This window comes from Apodemus sylvaticus, chromosome 17 (genome assembly GCF_947179515.1).
Source record: "Apodemus sylvaticus chromosome 17, mApoSyl1.1, whole genome shotgun sequence".
NCBI lineage: Eukaryota > Metazoa > Chordata > Mammalia > Rodentia > Muridae > Apodemus > Apodemus sylvaticus.
Window position 1 is genome coordinate 28,052,890 of NC_067488.1, and position 16,987 is coordinate 28,069,876.

General features: G+C 43.0%; 1 protein-coding gene across 6 annotated transcripts in view; it reads left to right on the forward strand.

Annotated features, from left to right (window-relative positions):
• Nsmce2 (NSE2 (MMS21) homolog, SMC5-SMC6 complex SUMO ligase) overlaps positions 1–16,987 on the forward strand; it is a 213,814-nt gene that overhangs the window by 34,120 nt on the left and 162,707 nt on the right. For all 6 annotated transcript variants that reach the window (XR_007974013.1, XM_052161577.1, XM_052161580.1 and 3 more), the window contains exon 3: positions 6,486–6,592. Coding sequence is in view for 5 of the 6 variants with exons in the window: in XM_052161577.1 (XP_052017537.1) it covers positions 6,486–6,592 (107 nt within the window). In the remaining variant the exon portion in view is untranslated. The remainder of the gene's footprint in view (positions 1–6,485; positions 6,593–16,987) is intronic.

Genomic DNA, 16,987 nt, shown 5'->3' on the forward strand with positions numbered 1-16,987 from the left:
TTTATTTAGCCTCTGCCCCAGTGTCAACAGCCATGGCCTTCTGCTAAACTTCTTTGCCTCATGGGGCAGAGGTGGCTGCTGTTCTTCTTGAAGGCATTTCCCCTGCCTGGAGTACACTCAGTGCTCAGTACCCATTTGCAAGGTAAAGGAGTTTCTGAGCTTGGCAAGGAGTATCTGTAACACTTGGCATTGAAGTTTGAAGTCTAGGGGTTGATCTTGTTACTTTGCAAGTTAATATATACTTGAGACTTTTTTAGTTCTGAGGGCAAAAAGGTTTTAGGATTTGGACTGATTATATTTGCAGATTAACTCTCTACTCCATAGAGGTTTTAGTTACAGCTATGGCTGGTTAGTGTACTCTCAGCCAGCTCTGCTTTGAGCATTGTACCTAATGATAACACTTTGAATTTGGTACTCTTCTTTATCTTTTTCTTGTTTTAAAAGATTTGTATTTTATTTTATGTGTGTGAGTGTTTGCCTGCGTGAATGAGTGTACACCACATGCATTCCTGGTGCTGACAGAGGTCAAAGACGGCATCAGATCTCCTGGATTAGGCCTTATAGGCTCTTGTGAGCTGTCATATGGGTGCTAGGAGTCGAACCCTTACTCCCCTGCAAGAATTACAAGTGCTCTTAACCACACAGCCTTATTTCCAGCTCTCAGTACTATTCCGATACCCATTATAGAGATGTGGAAACAGTCTTTCCAAAGACTGCAGTCTGCAAGAAAGTAGTCAGGCCAACTGCCCTTTCAGTGATGTGGGATCTGCGTACCACGTCTGTCATCATATGATGGGAGGGCTGTGGGGAGGCAGATGGCAGAAAGCTAGAAAGTCCTCCAGGATTTCTCCTAGAATTTGGGAAGAAACTAGCTGCTGACTAGTTTATGTCATATACCTGATACTGCTCACTTACTTCCAGTGGGAGGCAGTTATAACATGGGATTCAGTTTTAATTTTACCACACTAATATCTGTGTGGAGGAATAATTACAACTTTGAAGTTCAGTGTAGTGAGAAGTAACCAAGTTTCTATTAAAGATTGCTCAAGCTGTGAGTAAGCCATTAACTCCAACTCCTGATGAGTGTAGATTGCTTAATATCTGTCTGTCAGGAGACACACAGATATATGTCACTAGATATAGGTAATTGGAGCTGATTTTACAGAGAACTCAGGTTTTACTTTGATTTTGACACAGAGAAGTTGAGAATATTGTTTATACTGTTAACTGTTTGTATGTCTCCAAAAAAAAAGTAAATGCCTTTTACAGAAAATATGGAAGAATCAAGTTCTCATTTAAAGAGATCTGGAAATACTTATTCCCAGTCTTTAGAAAATAATTTTTTCTGGCTGCGTGTGCCATTTATTCTAAGAAATGTAAAATAAAGTCGGGCAACCCTTGCTACCCCCCTTCTTCCTTGCCAAAGTGGTATGTGTATTTTATGACATTTAGTGTTTATCAGATTCTCCTGAGTGTCTGAGTCATGTTGACTCATAGTCAGCAATCCTTAGCAACACTAAATGTCTGCTTTGTCTTAGCTTGGTAATTCACTAATAAAATACATGCTGCTGAATTTAATCAACTCTGTGTAATTGGTTGTGTTTCTGTTCAGACTTGCTTGTGAGTAGCTTTGTAGAATAGAAACATTAACCTGATCCCACAGTTTTCTTGTTACTTGTTTAGGACAGAATTTCAGAAAGCAGCTTGACCATGGGCAAAGCTGTGCAGCTGAGTCAGATATGCAGGGGGTAGGAGAAAGTAGGTGCCAGTTGTCTGGAGGGTGTGCCTTCCTAGTGTGTGCGTGTGCGTGTGCGTGTGTGCGTGTGTGTGTGCGTGTGTGCGCGTGTGCGCGTGTGCGCGTGTGCGCGTGTGTGCGTGTGTGTGTGTGTGTGTGTGTGTGTGTGTGTGTGTGTGTGTGTCCTGCTTGTAAAGGTAAAGAAACTTTATGCGTTTATAAGGGCTGCACTACTTGGCCTTCTTGTGGACAGTAGGGAGATGTCAGAGAGGGGACCTTGTATCTGAGGCCATAGGGAGCTTTCGACGAAGCACCTTAAAACACACTTGAGGTGTGATGAAGCACGGGTCTTTGTATGTGCTTTGCTTGGGCAAGGGCGAGCCTACATTTTGGTGTTTCAGTGAAGGCTGGGCTAGTAACGGCCTTGAGACTGTGAGTGACCTCAGAGCTGGGCCTCAGGGAAGTTTATTCCTCTCTGGTGAGTACCATGGGCTGCAGGCACGGCACACCTGTGGTCGGGAAGGCCCTATTTAGAATAAGTAGGACCAGGTCTGTGCCTCTTCCTTTCCTCCCTCCCTCCCACCCTAACCTGGTCGCTGGTCTGGAATGGCAGCTGGGTTGGTCTGTTGGTCATGACAGGTGGACTCAGACATGCCATGAGAGAGAACTGCTTCCCCCACTGCTTCTGCTTTGAAACCTGTGGCCTGGAAAATTATACTGAACAGGTGTGAATCAGCCCTGCACAGTACTGCAGCTGACCGAGGAAAGTGCTCCCACGCTGTGCCACATAAGGACACCATATTGCCGTGCTTGTCACCTCCAGTTCTTAGCCACGGCTTGGGAGTTATTCCTCCTTGAGAGTCCATGTCCACAAAAGCAGCTTCTTCGTCTCCTCTCCCTCCTTTCTCAGATCTGCCTCACTCTGCTGCGCTCTCCCACACCCAGGACAACTGGCATCAGTGGCTGCCGTCTCTCTCACCTTCATACGCTCATATTTGTTCCCGCCTCAGCCCATTATCTTCCTCTCATTAAAGCCTATACATTGTGTTTGAAGTTGGGTTTGATTCTAGCACTAAGTCACCCATTTCTGCCTAATATACCTTCAGTGCTCTTTAGTGCTTCAAAGCAGAGAATAGTAAGAGTTATTGCTGTTGGTGCATTTTAGCATTGAGTAACAGATGACGTGTCTAATGAATAGCGTGGCTGCGGAGATTGCATAATTATAGGTTTGTCTGCCTTTAGGAAAACCATAAGCAGTCCAGCTTCATCCAGTTAGAGACTTCTCTAATTATGTAAGCATAAGAGTATTTCAGTCTAAAATGAAGCCCTCTTCCAGTGATTCTGTTATTCTTTGTTTTGGGGGTTTTTGTTTTGTTTGGGTTTTTTTTTTTTTTTTTTTTTTTTTTGGAGTTTTCCCCTGCGTGAGAAAAACAAAAACAAACTGTCTTCAAGGGATGAGTTATTTTGTGGCTCTTTCTGGTCTCAGTAACACTTATAATGTACATGAGATCGTGCAGGCTATAGTGGTTCTGCATAGTGTTAGAAATAGCTGATTGGCATTGTTGGGTAGGTTTGTAGAACAGCCAAATGTTGACATGCTTACAGACAGCTAGAATTTTACTATGCAAAGCAGGGATTATCTGTGCCCTGTGGACTTGGTTTGCTGGGGTGGAGGTTGGGGGACATATTTCAGCTAGTGATTGTACTAACTTTAACTTCTTGGAACAATTTCTTAATTAACGTGCCAGGTGACAGGTCTCCAGAGGCCTTGAGATGTCCCCATAGGTCTTCTCCATGTGTGCATTGGCTTGGAAATCAGTGTTCATGTAGTTTATGTAGGTTCATTCAATTACTGAAAGAAAGAGTTGAGTCTAATAAATCATTGTTTGTAGGATGACATATTGAAGAAATTTCAATATTTCCACCCCTCTCAGTCCTTGTTTAGCTGGGGGACAATAATTAGCTATGTGTAATAAAAGTTGTTTCTGACCATGAATGCTGCTTAGGAGGTTTTCTTGTCAGACTCTTGTTCCCCGACAAGAGTTCTCTATAGTTCTTTTTGTGACCTGACAGGAGATTTGTGGTAGTGTCTGCCTGTGTGCTTGGTTTGGTTGCTGGTGCTTAGACTCAGTACCCTTGACTTCTCAGCATCTTGACTTGGCTGGTGTTCCCCCAGCACTCAGTCGGTGACCTGACTGTTGTAGCACTTCAGACTACCTATGAGGATGGGAAAGATGCTTGCTCTGTGTTAAAACTTAGTGTGTGTCTAATCTGGGGGAAGCATTTATTTTCTTACCCATTTCTTCTATTTGAGGAATTTAGAAAGAGTCTTCCAGAGCAGGTCCACTGGGCCTCTGAGGCAAATTCCCAGTGGCCTACTTAGAAATAAGTTCTAAGGGTTTAAACTGGAAGCTGAGCTGACATTCACAGATTGCTTTAAATCCTAGTGAAGGAGTTGGAGTCTTGATCATATTCAGATGCCATTTTGTCCAACAGAGTAGCATCTTTGTTTTGCCATTAGAAATCAGAGTTTGGAGTTTCTTCCTTCTGCTTGGTACCATTGGTGCTTAGAATACAGTATTTCAGCTTTCTTCTGTGTAAAAAGCAAGTAAAAACTGCTCCCATGTCTTTGGTTGGTCTGGTGATGTGAAACTGTGATACCAGCTATGTTGGAAGCCAAGGCCAGAAGAGCCTTAGGTCACGACTCATTCGGACTACATAATGAGTTCAAGACCAGTCAGAGCAATTTAAAGGGGCTGGGGATGTGGCTCAGTGGTATTATGTGTGAGGCCCTGGATTTATTTTAAAAAGCAGTATTGAAAAACAAAGCAACCAAACCACCTGTCTCACTTAGCCAGATATGGTGCTGTAGGTTGTACCATAAATACAATCTGCTGTGCACAGTGCCGGTGCCTAATGAAGCACTCGTTAGCTGTTACAGCTGTTGGTGTGTATCACTGTGCCTGCATGCTCTGTCTGCTCATGCCCATTGCTTCACGGGCTTTGCCATCTCCACTGGCCTCTCTAGTGCTAAGAGGAGGGCACAGTGAAGCCCTCCTCTCTTGGACTCTCATTCTCAAGATTGGAGTATCTTTGTGTGACTCTGCCTCCTACCCCCACCAATATTGGTCTTTTCTTTTCTTTTCTTTTCTTTTCTTTTCTTTTCTTTTCTTTTCTTTTCTTTTCTTTTTTGATGGAAAAAAGATCACAGTGAAAATTGAGTAGACAAATGAGTATAAACCATATGTTTTCTTTATTTTAATTCAACAGAATATCATGTAGGACACTTCCAGATTTAGGAAAAAATGAGTGATCCTAGGAAAATATAGAAGAAATATTAATTCTCCAACTCTGTTGGCTCTTAGAATGCTATCATACCATTCTTGTCTGTGGAGAAATGAGAAAGATGGGGTTAAGAAAGCCATGATTTTTTTGTGGGGCCAAAATAGGAAGTGTTAGGTGCTAAGATAAATTAAGCAAGTAGTTTCTCTAGGTTGGTGTACGCTCCAGACAGATGGGATTGAGCTCAGTTCCTGAAGGATACTTTAGATTTAGTCTGGGGAATCGTGGGGAGGTCTTTGTGAATCTCTCTCTCTCTCTCTCTCTCTCTCTCTCTCTCTCTCTCTCTCTCTCTCTCTCTGTGTGTGTGTGTGTGTGTGTGTTTGTGTTGGGTGGGGTGTTGACACCATGCTGACCTTACATTTCTACCTCTTTCCTCAGCCCCCTGAGTGCTGGAGTTACCTGCCTGTGCCACCAGATCTGGCTAAATGGGACAATTTTTAAAAGATGTGTTTTTATCTTTAATTAAGTATATGTGGGGTTGGGTGTGTGGTGGGAGGGAGAGCATGCGTGTGAGTGCAGGTGCCCAAGGTGGCCGGGAGAGGGCATCAGATCTTCCATTCCCGGAGTTTCCATCAGTTGTGAGCTGCCACTTGTGAGAGTTGGGAAGTGAGCCCTGATCCACTACAAGAGCTGTAGGTACTGACTGAGTCATCTCTCCAGCCCTAGGTGGGGGACTTTTGATGGTGGAAATAGATGCTGTGGAATGCGGTGACAAAGTGCTTCTGGGTGATGGGTCTCTTTCCTTCTCCAGTCTGCCCCAGCCACTGTTTAGTAATAAACTTTAAAGCCTAAGGAAGGCTCTCTGCTGGCCATTTGTGACCTGCAGGCAGCCTCAGCTAAGGCTCTGGAGTCCAGAGAAGGACGGAGGAGCTGAAACACACAGGTGAAGAACAGCATAGCCTCAGGAGGGAGGAGACAGTAGAAGGAATGATGGCGTGATCCTGAGAAGGAAGAGTCATGAAGGATGCAGTAAGATTGGTGCCTGGCTCTTGATATGCCGCAGAAGGGTTTAGAGACCAGACTTATTATTTCTGCAGCTCATATTGCTTTTTTTTTTTTTTTAAATCCTTAGTTCTCTTTTGTAATAACAATATAGTGGATTTGTGTGTGTGTGTGTGTGTGTGTGTGTGTGTATCAGATGTGACAGCCTAGGAAAGCTGTAGTAATTTGTCTCGTTCTGTGAAGAGCAGGATGTCACATGAACAAAGCGAATGCCCGCGAATGCTCTCAGAGCCCTGGACGCTCCGGAAAGGGAGGGGCAGGCAAGTAGACTGGAGATTGTGGAAGGGCTTTTGAAGAAAAGTGCAGGACTTTTACAACTGAGCCTTTGGGTGATTGTGTTTGAACTTTTTCCAGATATGGCATTTGAAGTGGAAGACAGTAAGCATGGCTTCTTTTTCTCTTTCAGCCGAAGTGAGTAGTGAATACAGTATGGACAAGGCCATGGTTGAATTTGCTAAAATGGATCGAGAACTAAACCATTATGTTAAGGCTGTCCAGTCTACAATAAATCATGTAAGTTTATTCCACTTCCCTGACTCGTGTGCTTGCAGCTCAATGATCAAGAAATGGAAACAAAATCTAAATTCTTTTCTACCCTTACTGTCTCCTTGTCCTTACTGAAACAGGTGAAGGTCAGCACTCTCCTGGAGCAAAGAATCTGAGACATTTTCCTAGCTAGGCACCTGGGTTAATTAGCATATGAAAAGGCTTAGATTGTCTCCCTTTTCTGTCTGAAGAGTTTTAGCATAAGTCCCTCAAATGAGTAGATTTTCACTAAACCTTGAAGTGTGTTCAGCTTGTTGAGGTTGTTCAGACCAGGTCTAGCTACTCATTCTCTAGCTTTAACTAGTATGCATCTCTTAAAAAATTTTTAGAGTCAGATAATGTGGAAGCATTTATAGTAACTTTAAAAATAAAGTTGGCATTTCAGTTGTTTCAGAAGCCACACTTATCTCTATTGATTCCAGTTGCCACTGGAACTACACGTAAGGCAGTTAAGGTGGGGAGGGAAGCAACATCCTCTTTAGTAGTGCCGTGTTGAGTAAGAAATGAGCAATAAGATTGCAGTAATGGTTCTGAGAAGCCCTTTGTCTCTGAGCCACGGAAACTCCCTGTCGGAGTGACTTTGGATACCTGTGTTATTAATAGGGTGCCTTGCACTTCTGTTTTCTTTGTTTTTTATTCTTATGGCTGTGGGAAAATTTCAAAAGGCAAGTATTTAACAACACCAGCCACTATTCAGATTAATATAAAATTTTATGTTGTCTAATACTTAAGCCACTACTAAGAGTATTAAATATAGATATTTTTACTGCTTTTCAATGCCTAGTCTTTTGTGTAATATAACTGTGATTAAGAATTGTTGCTTGTAGCTAAATAATAAGCTCACTCAAGTTGTAAAATTCCAGTGGTCTTGGCTATTGTGACTTTTAGTTCTTGTTTTCTGAATAATTTTTTGATATCAAAATACATTTTGCGGTATCAAATTTGAAAATGGGTAATAAAACAGTAGACCAGAAAATACTAGACCAGAAGCATTTCCTTCCTTCCTTCCTTCCTTCCTTCCTTCCTTCCTTCCTTCCTTCCTTCCTTCCTTCCTTCCTTCCTTCCCTCACCTTGAGACAGTGTCTTTAGTAGCTCAGTCTCACCTCCTTAGTCCTCAGCTGGGATTATATGCATTTGTCATCACACCGGCTAGACTAGAGGTTCTTAGTTCTAGTTGAGGAGAAAACTGTCTTTCCCTTTTCTGGTACCAAATTACATTGTCATTGCAAGTATCACACAAGACCAAAGTAGTCACGACCTGTAAAGGTTTTTGAGACACACAGTCAGGGACTCAGAGGGCTGGACTGACTGTGTCTTGGAGGGAAGTGTTTTGATATGGCTTTTGTACTTGAAGACACTGCATCCCAGCCTTGTGGTGCTGAGGTATACAGGATCAATGGCAGCTGGGGAGGGGACGAGGGAGCCAGCACTGGGGAATTGCAACCGCCTTCCTCAGATGCAATCCTTGGTCACAAAAGTTACTCTTGGAACCTTCTGTTCTTTGTTTCATCATAAAAGTATTGATCTGCCAATTTCACAACTGTTAAGTGAAGCAGATTAGATAATGTGTATCAGAACAGCTGGGCATCCATAGCTCTTACAGAGCTGTCAGAGGCTGTACTGTTGCAAACCCAGATTCCCAAGCAGACCTGGGAAAGATGGGACACACACTTTCTAGAACACCAGTATGGTGTTGTGTTTACTGCAGCTGGGTACTTTTCACGCCCTTGGCTTACTTTAAATTGTATGTCCTGCAGGGTTAGCTTCAAGTTCATAAGGTGGTGTGTGAAGTGTTCTAAGATGAAGATCATTTCTGTCTCCTCACCCCTTAGAATCTGAAGTTCATGTTTTGGAAGTTTACTTTAGATTTAGCTATCTGGATTAATTTACCAGTAATTCCCTGGGAAGTCCCTTTAACAGTTCACAGAATCTCTTAGATTGCCACCCTTTGTCTTGTGAGAAATTGGCACTACTGTATCTAAAAGTTTAATTAGGAATTGGTATTCATTTCAGGGGTCTAAAACCTAAAGGGAAAAAGGAACCTGGTTTTAGCAAGTTTATTTGTAGATGGAATATTATGTAGTTTGTACTACAAAATGACCAATTCCCAAAACATTTCTAAAGACTTTCAGAATGACTGAGTTTAATGCCTGTGAGCTATTTGGATGGAGACTTTTTCAGTCATGAGAGCACACATGTTATAAAAGTGTTGTGGAAAGTATGAGGGTACACTGATAATGATACCTAAGTGGTATCTTTACTTCCTTTATCACAGTTAACTGCCTTGGAAAAACCTGTTTCCCGTCTCATGTGGAGACAGAGCAATGATCTGAGCCTTAGATTTCAGTGGCCCTGCCTGCCATACCTTCCCTTGCTCTCTGAGAACTCTATCAGATGGCTTTCCCGTCCGCATGCCTGTTGGTCTTTTTATGCATTACATACCTCTGCGTCAAGCACCTGTCTCTCTAGGGTGTAGGAAGTCAGTGAGCAAGACTCACATGACTTTATGTCTGATTTCTGAAGTCTAGAGCAGAATAAAGACATTTAATGAATAATAGTTGTTATTTTATTACTGTCACTATGGGCCATTTAATCACTCAAGCATAAAATCTTTGGTGGCTGGGTAGAAGAGTTATCACTGATCAGAGTAAAATGAGTCTTAATATGGAGAATGCAAAGTAGTTTACTTCTTAATGTGACTTTTGTTAGAAATGAGGGCACCTTATTTGTGATGGTCTTTAATTTTTTTTTTTTTTTATAATTTAATTGAGACAGCCTAATGTAGGTCAGGGCATTGAACTTGCACTGTGTGAGATTACAAATGTGTACTACTGTGCCCAGTTTTACGGGGTGGTGGGGATTGAACCCAGGACTTTTTCATGCACACTAGGTAAGCACTCTACATTCCCAGCCCCCATCTCTGATAGTATCTATCTATCTATCTATCTATCTATCTATCTATCTATCCATCCATTCTATCATTATTTGTTTTTTTCATGTTTTTTATTCACTTTACATCATAATCACTGCCCCCTCCCATCAGTTTCCCTCTCACACAGTCCCTGCCCTTCCCCGTGCCCCTCTCTCTTCTCCTATGGGTATCTCCCTGGGTATCCACCCCCACCCTGGCACATCAAGTCTCTGCAGGCTTAGGCACATCTCACGCTGGGGCCAGATGAGGCAGCCCAGTTAAGGAACCCATTCCACAGACAGGTAATAGCTTTAGGGACAGCTCCCTCTCCAGTTGTTGAGGGACACACATGAAGACCAAGCTGCACATCTGCTACATATGTGTGGAGGGCCTAGGTCGAGCCCATGTATGCTCTTTGGTTGGTAGTTCAGTCTTTGAGAGCTCACAAAAGACCAGGTTTGTTGACTCTGTTGGTCTCTCTGTGGAGTTCCTATCCCCTTTGGGACCCCCAATCCTTTCCTCAGCTCTTCCATAAGAGTCCCTAAACTCTGTTCAGTGTTTTGCTGTAGATCCCTGCATCTGTTTCAGTCAGCTGCTTGGTGGAACCTCTCAGGACAGTTATACTAGGCTCCTATCTGCAAGCATAATAGAGTATCATTAATAGGGTCAGGGATTGGTGCTTGCCCATGGGATGGGTCTCAAGTTGGGCTGGTTATTGGTTGATCATTCCCCCAGTCTCTGCTCCATCCCCTATCCCTGCATTCCTTGTAGGATAAATTTTGGTCAAAAGTTTTGTGGATAGGTTGGTATCCCTGTCACTCCACTGGGGTTCATTCCTGGCTGCAGGAAGTGACCTCTTCAGGTTCCATTATCACAACTGCTGTGAGTCTAAGCTAAAGTCAATCCCATTGATTCCTGGAGCCTCTCTTATCCCAGGTCTCTGGCACATTCTCAAGATGTCCCTTGCACTCTCTACTCCTGCCAGCTGCAGATTTCCATTCATTCTCCTGGCCCTCTCCTCTCTCCTGTCTCTCCCCACAGTTGATCCTGACAACCCTTTCCCAACTCTCCTCCCCATGTATTTATTTATTTTTTTAAGATGTATGTTTTTGTTTTGTTTTTCTTATTTTCTTTTTTCTTTTTTTTCAGTTTTTTGATCTCTTTTTTTTATTCGATATATTTTTTATTTACATTTCAAATGATTTCCCCTTTTCTAGCCCCCCACTCCCCAAAAGTCCCATAAGCCCCCTTCTCCTATAATTTGGCCTGTGGGCTTTAGATTAGTGAGAGTAGACATGGGAAGGTGAGTTCCAGAGGTGTTCAAGGGATCCCCCACTATTACTGTGTGGGGTACAATGTGTGCTTTGAGCTTTAGTAAAGTTTCTTTTATAAATGTGAGTGCCCTTGCATTTGGAGCATAGATGTTCAGAATTGAGTTCTTCTTGATTTTTCCTTTGATGAGTATGAAGTGTCCTTCCTTATCTGTTTTGATAATTTTTGGTTGAAAGTCAATTTTAGCGGATATTAGAATGGCTACTCCAGTTTTTTTCCTGGGACCATTTGCTTGGAAATTTGTTTTCCAGCCCTTTACTCTGAGGTTGTGTTTGTCTTTGACATTGAGGTGTTTCCTGAATGCAGCAAAATGCCGGGTCCTGTTTATATATCCAGTCTGTTATTCTATGTCTTTTTATTGGGGAATTGAGTCCATTGATGTTAAGAGGTATTAAGGAATAGTGGTTGTTGCTTCCTGTTATTTTTATGTTTGTGTGGCACCCTTTTTGGTTTGTTGAAAGAAGATTACTTTCTTGCTTTTTCGAGGGTGTAGTTTCCCTCCTTGTGTAGGTGTTTTCCATGCATTATCCTTTGTAGGGCTGGATTTGTGGAAAGATAATGTGTAAAATGTTACAATTCATAGACCACATGAAGCTCAAGAAGAAGGAGGACCAAAGTGTGAGTGCTTTGGTCCTCCTTAGAAAGGTGAACAAAATACTCACAGGAGTAAATAGGGAAACAAAGTGTTGAGCAGAGACTGAAGGAAAGACCATCCAGAGACTGCCCCACCCTGGAATCCATCCCATATACAGTCACCAAATGCTGATACTAGTGCAGATGCCAAGAAGTGCATGCGGACAGGAACCTGATTTTGCTGTCTCCTGAGAGGCTCTGCCAGAGCCTGACATATACAGAGGTGGATGCTTGCAGCCAACCATTGCACTGAGCACAGGGTCCCCAATGGAGGAGTTAGAGAAAGGACTAAAGGAGCTGAAGGGGTTTGCAACAATATCAACCAACCAGACCCCAGAGCTAACAGGGACTAAGTCACCAACCAAGGAGCCATGGAGTACATACGGCTCCAGCTGCACATGTAGCATAGGACGGCCTTGTCAGGCATCAATGGGAGGAGAGGTCCTTGGACCTATGAAGGTTCGATGGATGTCTCAGTGTAGGGGAATTGAGAGCAGGGAGGCAGGGGTGGGTGGGTAGAGGAACACCGTCATAGAAGCAGGGGGAGGGGGAAGAATAGGGAGTTTCCTGGAGAGGGAGAAACCAGTAAGGGGATAACACTTAAAATATAAATAAATTTAAATAAATAAATATTTAAAAAAAAAACCCAAAGGGATCCCCCAATTTGTCTTCAGTATGTGTTCTTTCAAAGACACAGCAAAGATGCCTTGGGCTGCCATGCCTGGGTGAGGTCAAAGGGCAGTTTGAGGTTGGTTCTCTCCTTCTACCATGTGGGTCCCAGGGATTAAATTTAGGCTATGAGTTAGGCTTGGCAGTTAGTTAACCTTTACCCCCAGCCATCTTGATGGCCCTTATAAACTTTTTAACAATATCAATTCTAATGTCTAAAATGAATTGGAACCTTAAAGCTAAATGACAGGTGATAACTGGTTTGTATTCGTCCCTTAGATTATCAGTCACCAGTGATGAAATACTTCATATAGTCATAGAGCTTTTGAAAAGTAACTTTTGAAAAGGAAAGTTTTTGAAAAGAAGTTTGAGATTTACTTGGGCATACACTTTTAGAGCAAACTCCAGCTCCTAGAAGAGTCATCCAGGTTCACCTGCATTGTTTGCTTCACTCTGTGAAGCGGTTAGGAAATCCAGAGTCTGCGTGTTTTCTTCACTCTACACAAAACTCTGTTTTGTCCTACTTATATCTTGCAGATTATGTAAGACTTTAAGCATTTAAATCGGATTGCAGTCCCACAGCTGTTTGTGTTCTTAAGACAGTGTTTAAGGCGTTTTTACTGAAGGCCTGGGGAACTGTTGGCTCCTTTTGTCTCTTGCACAGACTGAGTCCACTTACCCCGTTAATGCTTGCTGTGTTTTTTATTTGATATGCTAACCTGAAATGTTATCTCCCGTTTATAGTTAATATGCTGATAGTTAGACGAGTAGAAATGTACTTCATATGTAGTGTTGAAACCAGGTATGATAAAAGTACAAGCTGGGTCAAAGTATACTTTATGTCAGTCCTGTCATTAGGCAATGAATTTGTCCATTTCTTATGATGTGCCACTTCCTGTGCCTGTGCCCTCTCTTCATCAACTGGTAAGCCTAGGGTTTTTGTTTGTTTGTTTGTTTTTAAGTTGATTACTACTTTACCATGTGGCCCTATAGGTAATCCCCTAGTTCCACAGCTCCCCACCACTCACCCCAGGGACTTACTATGTAGACTTGCTGTCCTGGAGATCACTATGTGTACCAGACTGGCCTGAAACTCACAGAGATCCACCTGATTCTGTCTCCCAGCCAAGTGCTAGAATTAAAGGCATTTACCACCATGCTCAGCCCCTATAGGTAATCTTACCATTTTAATGAAACCAAAATTGGAGCAGAAATGTTCACTTAGAAAGCTAATAGCTGATTTCCCACCATGATCTAACGGAAGTTCTAGGCCAGAGGATGTGACTGTGGGGCATGATTATCTGCTGAGGGAATGTACACCTGTGCCTCACTCTTCTAGGCACTGAAGAAAGGGCACTCACTGAAGGAAGGGCAGGTTCCTTGGGGCTATAAGCCTAAAGATAAAAAAGTCCTAGGCATAGAAGAAACTAGGCTGTGCACTAGCAAGGTAAGATAACAGAAGAGAGAAGCAGGTAAGGAGCAGTTGCAGCAAATGGCCAGGCCCTGGGAGCCCACCCTCTCTCTTTTCTACTTCCTATGTCCCATACTGAACTCCAAAGAATGAGATGCTGCCTCTTAACCGTGCAGTTCAGAAGTGGATGGAGAAATCATAGGAATTAGATGTGTGTGGGGTTTTTTTTCTTCTAAAAGAATATTGCCCTGAAGTAGCCATTTCAAGGGTGAAAAAAGCACCAACTTTGGGAATTTGCTCATCAGCTGCTTGGCCTTGGATGTACCTATTTCTGTGCTTACTGCTTCCTGTGTTGGTCCTTTAGAACATCCTCTGTAGTTATCTTCAGCTTGCTTTTGTGTTTGGGACTTTTTGTCTTCTACACGGAATTAGGCCTGTACATGCAGGTCACTAATGAGATGCTCTATAGGGAAGACTGTTGTTCAGTCTTTTAGTTATCAAGGGAATGTGTCTGCTAGAGGTGAACATTCTTACACTGAGATTCATTTTCATAGTTTACAGAAACTCATCTTAGTGTTTTGTTAGGTATTAAGTGTTGAATTTTAATCAGAATTATAAAATGCTTAATACTCTAGTAGGCCTTGTGTTCTATTGCAGTATTTCAAAAGTTGCTCTGTAATACAAATTAATTGGGATGTGAATAAGTATAAAAGGAGAATAGGATTTTGTGGTTAAGTAAGCTTGGGGAATGCTTGATGAAAGAATTTCTTTAAATACTCCAAAGCCTTTAATGTGCTTTTATGCAATGTGATTCTCCAGAGGAAAAGGATATTTAGAAATGTCCTAAACTGAGCTAACAAGAAAACAGTTTGGGGAAGGCTGACATGCCCAAGAATCCACTTTGTCAAATGCTTCTGTAGTCGCAGCCTCTTCATCTTTTTAAAATAAGATTTAAAATATGTGTACATGTGTTTCCCCTGATTTTATGTGTGTATATCACATGTGTACAGTGCCCATGGCAGCCAGAAGAGGGCATTGGATCCTCTGGAGCTGGAATCACAGGTAACTCTAGCTGCCAGGTGGGTACTGGGAACTGACCCCAGATCCTCTGTAAGAGCACTGCGTTCTTTTCACCGCTGAGGCATCTTTTCACTTCAGGTAGTTCCCTAATTTTACTAAGGAAACTTAGGACTCAATCCAGCAGCTTATCTGGGTCTGTATTGTCTGCGCAACTGGTAAGTAGACAGTGCACACCAAATTTGCAGGAGGCCCCTGGTGATGATTCTGTGAAGTGAAGGGAAAGGGCCAGGCTTGGGGGATGGGGGGGGGATAGTATGTTATTCCACCAGTGAAGAAGGGGGAATAAAGACGCTTTACAGACGTCCAGATTGTGTGGCAGTCAGAGTCTGCTGGAGACAGTCAAGACCCCTTGGTGATTTGTGGCAGGGATGGAAAGAAGGGGACGTGACAGTGCACAGGAAAGTGGAAGTTACAGAGTAGGCAGAGGCAGCTTTCACTAGGAGTGCAGGGCGGACCGTGGAAGGTAACCTCAAAGGCCGGTGGGTCTGGGTCCCTGCGCTCCCTGGCACTGCTCTTTGAGGAGACTGTGCAAATTAAGAGGTTGAGGCCCACCTGTTGAGGGTAGATCACCAGAGGAGGTCCAGCAGCCTCCTGCTTCCTCTGCCACAGCTGAGGGCCACTCCCACTCACCTGCCTCCCCTCCCCAGCATGATGGGCTGTGTCCCCTGAACTAGGGCCAGAATACAGCATTTCCCCTTCGCTTCTTGTCAAGAAATTGGTTAGTGTGACAACAACAAATCTAATATAGGGATTATCAAATTGGCAGGCAGGCATGGGGAACAGACCTTGAACAACCAGGGTTACCACACGCTCCAGTCAAGCACTGGGGTACAGGTGTGATGATTGAAAGCCTTAGTCTTGGTAGCAATAGATGACCGCACCTATAACAGCATGAGCTTCTTACAGGGCAGAACTGCTTGAGTATAGCAGGCAGTCTCTGTTGGCTTCACCTTGGATGCCATCTGTCTGACGTAGCTAACTTTGTAATGTTGTGGCATGATTTTGTCATTTATAGAGTTCACATTTGAGACCTCTATGATCAAATTACAGAAAAAAAAATCCACATCAAAAACCTCTGGTTTTAACTAAGTTTACAAATTTGTTCTAGGTTAAATTCATAGCTCTCATGGGGTGCGCGCAGCCTGTGTGCCACAGACACACCTGGACCTGCTTATAGCATGGGTGACCCTTTTAATCTACTTCCAGAATCATCTTTTCTCTATCATTGGCAAGACCTAAGCTTGAGATTCAGGCTTTTTCTTACCACCTGACAGTGGTAGGGAGTGGGTAACAGAGAAAGACAGGCAGGCTGACTGACCTGGGGGTGAGTCACCAAGGTGTTAGGTTCACTGTAAGATGAATACATACTGACCCAGGGAGTTGAAAGCAGTTCTTTATTGATCTCATAATTAACTTATTCAGTTAACAATCATAATGTATTTCAACCAGTTCAGATACAAAAACCTATTGATTTGTTCCCAGGACAGCTACAAAATAATTTTCACAGTGATCTATTTTGACAGAGATGATACAAACATACCTATGAAGTCTGGAGTAAGGACAGACTTAGTATTCTGCTCGTATACATTTAGACCTTGAGCCTCAGTTTCTACTGGGTATGGAAATAGCAATGCAGGCCATCTAGGAAGGATGAGAAGTGACATCCTGAAAGCACCTGAACACTCTGTCACACTGTCATCAGGTTGTGCAGGAACTTCCTCAAAGAGGAGTCATCATCCCCCTTGGCCAGAGTCAGACAGCATTCTGCAGGGAATTTCAGCTCACAGGTAGAGCCTGGAGTGGGCAGTGGGAAACTGTATTCTATGGAAGGAATATCTCCAGAAATTAGAGTGGAGAGCTAGCTGGGGTAGAGCTTGGTGCCCTTGTTACCGTTGTGACCCAGAAGGATTCGGTAGGAACCAGGGCCTGGGCTGGTGCAGAGGCCAGAGAACAGTATGGAACCTGGTCATTTGAAGCTGAGGTTGCCTGATATTAATAAGTTACACTTATTTTCATCTGTAGAAGCCAGGGTCAGCTGTTGTATGGTGGCGGGGAGTTGTAAGATAAGCACCAGATAACTAGGTAAACATGATTTCTCGCCTAAGAACAATGTGTGGAATTCTCTTAGATATCTTACATAAGTACCAGGAATGAAACCCTAGATATCTTTCTCTGTGTATACAGAATTACTGAATCATTCTGTTTATTGACCTGTATGTTACATCTTTAAATCTTATTTTGTTCACGATACCCTTTTGAAAAACTATATCAAACAGCTTTTTGGTAGTGGTATTAGCCAGAAAAATGTGTAGGATTTATGCACTTA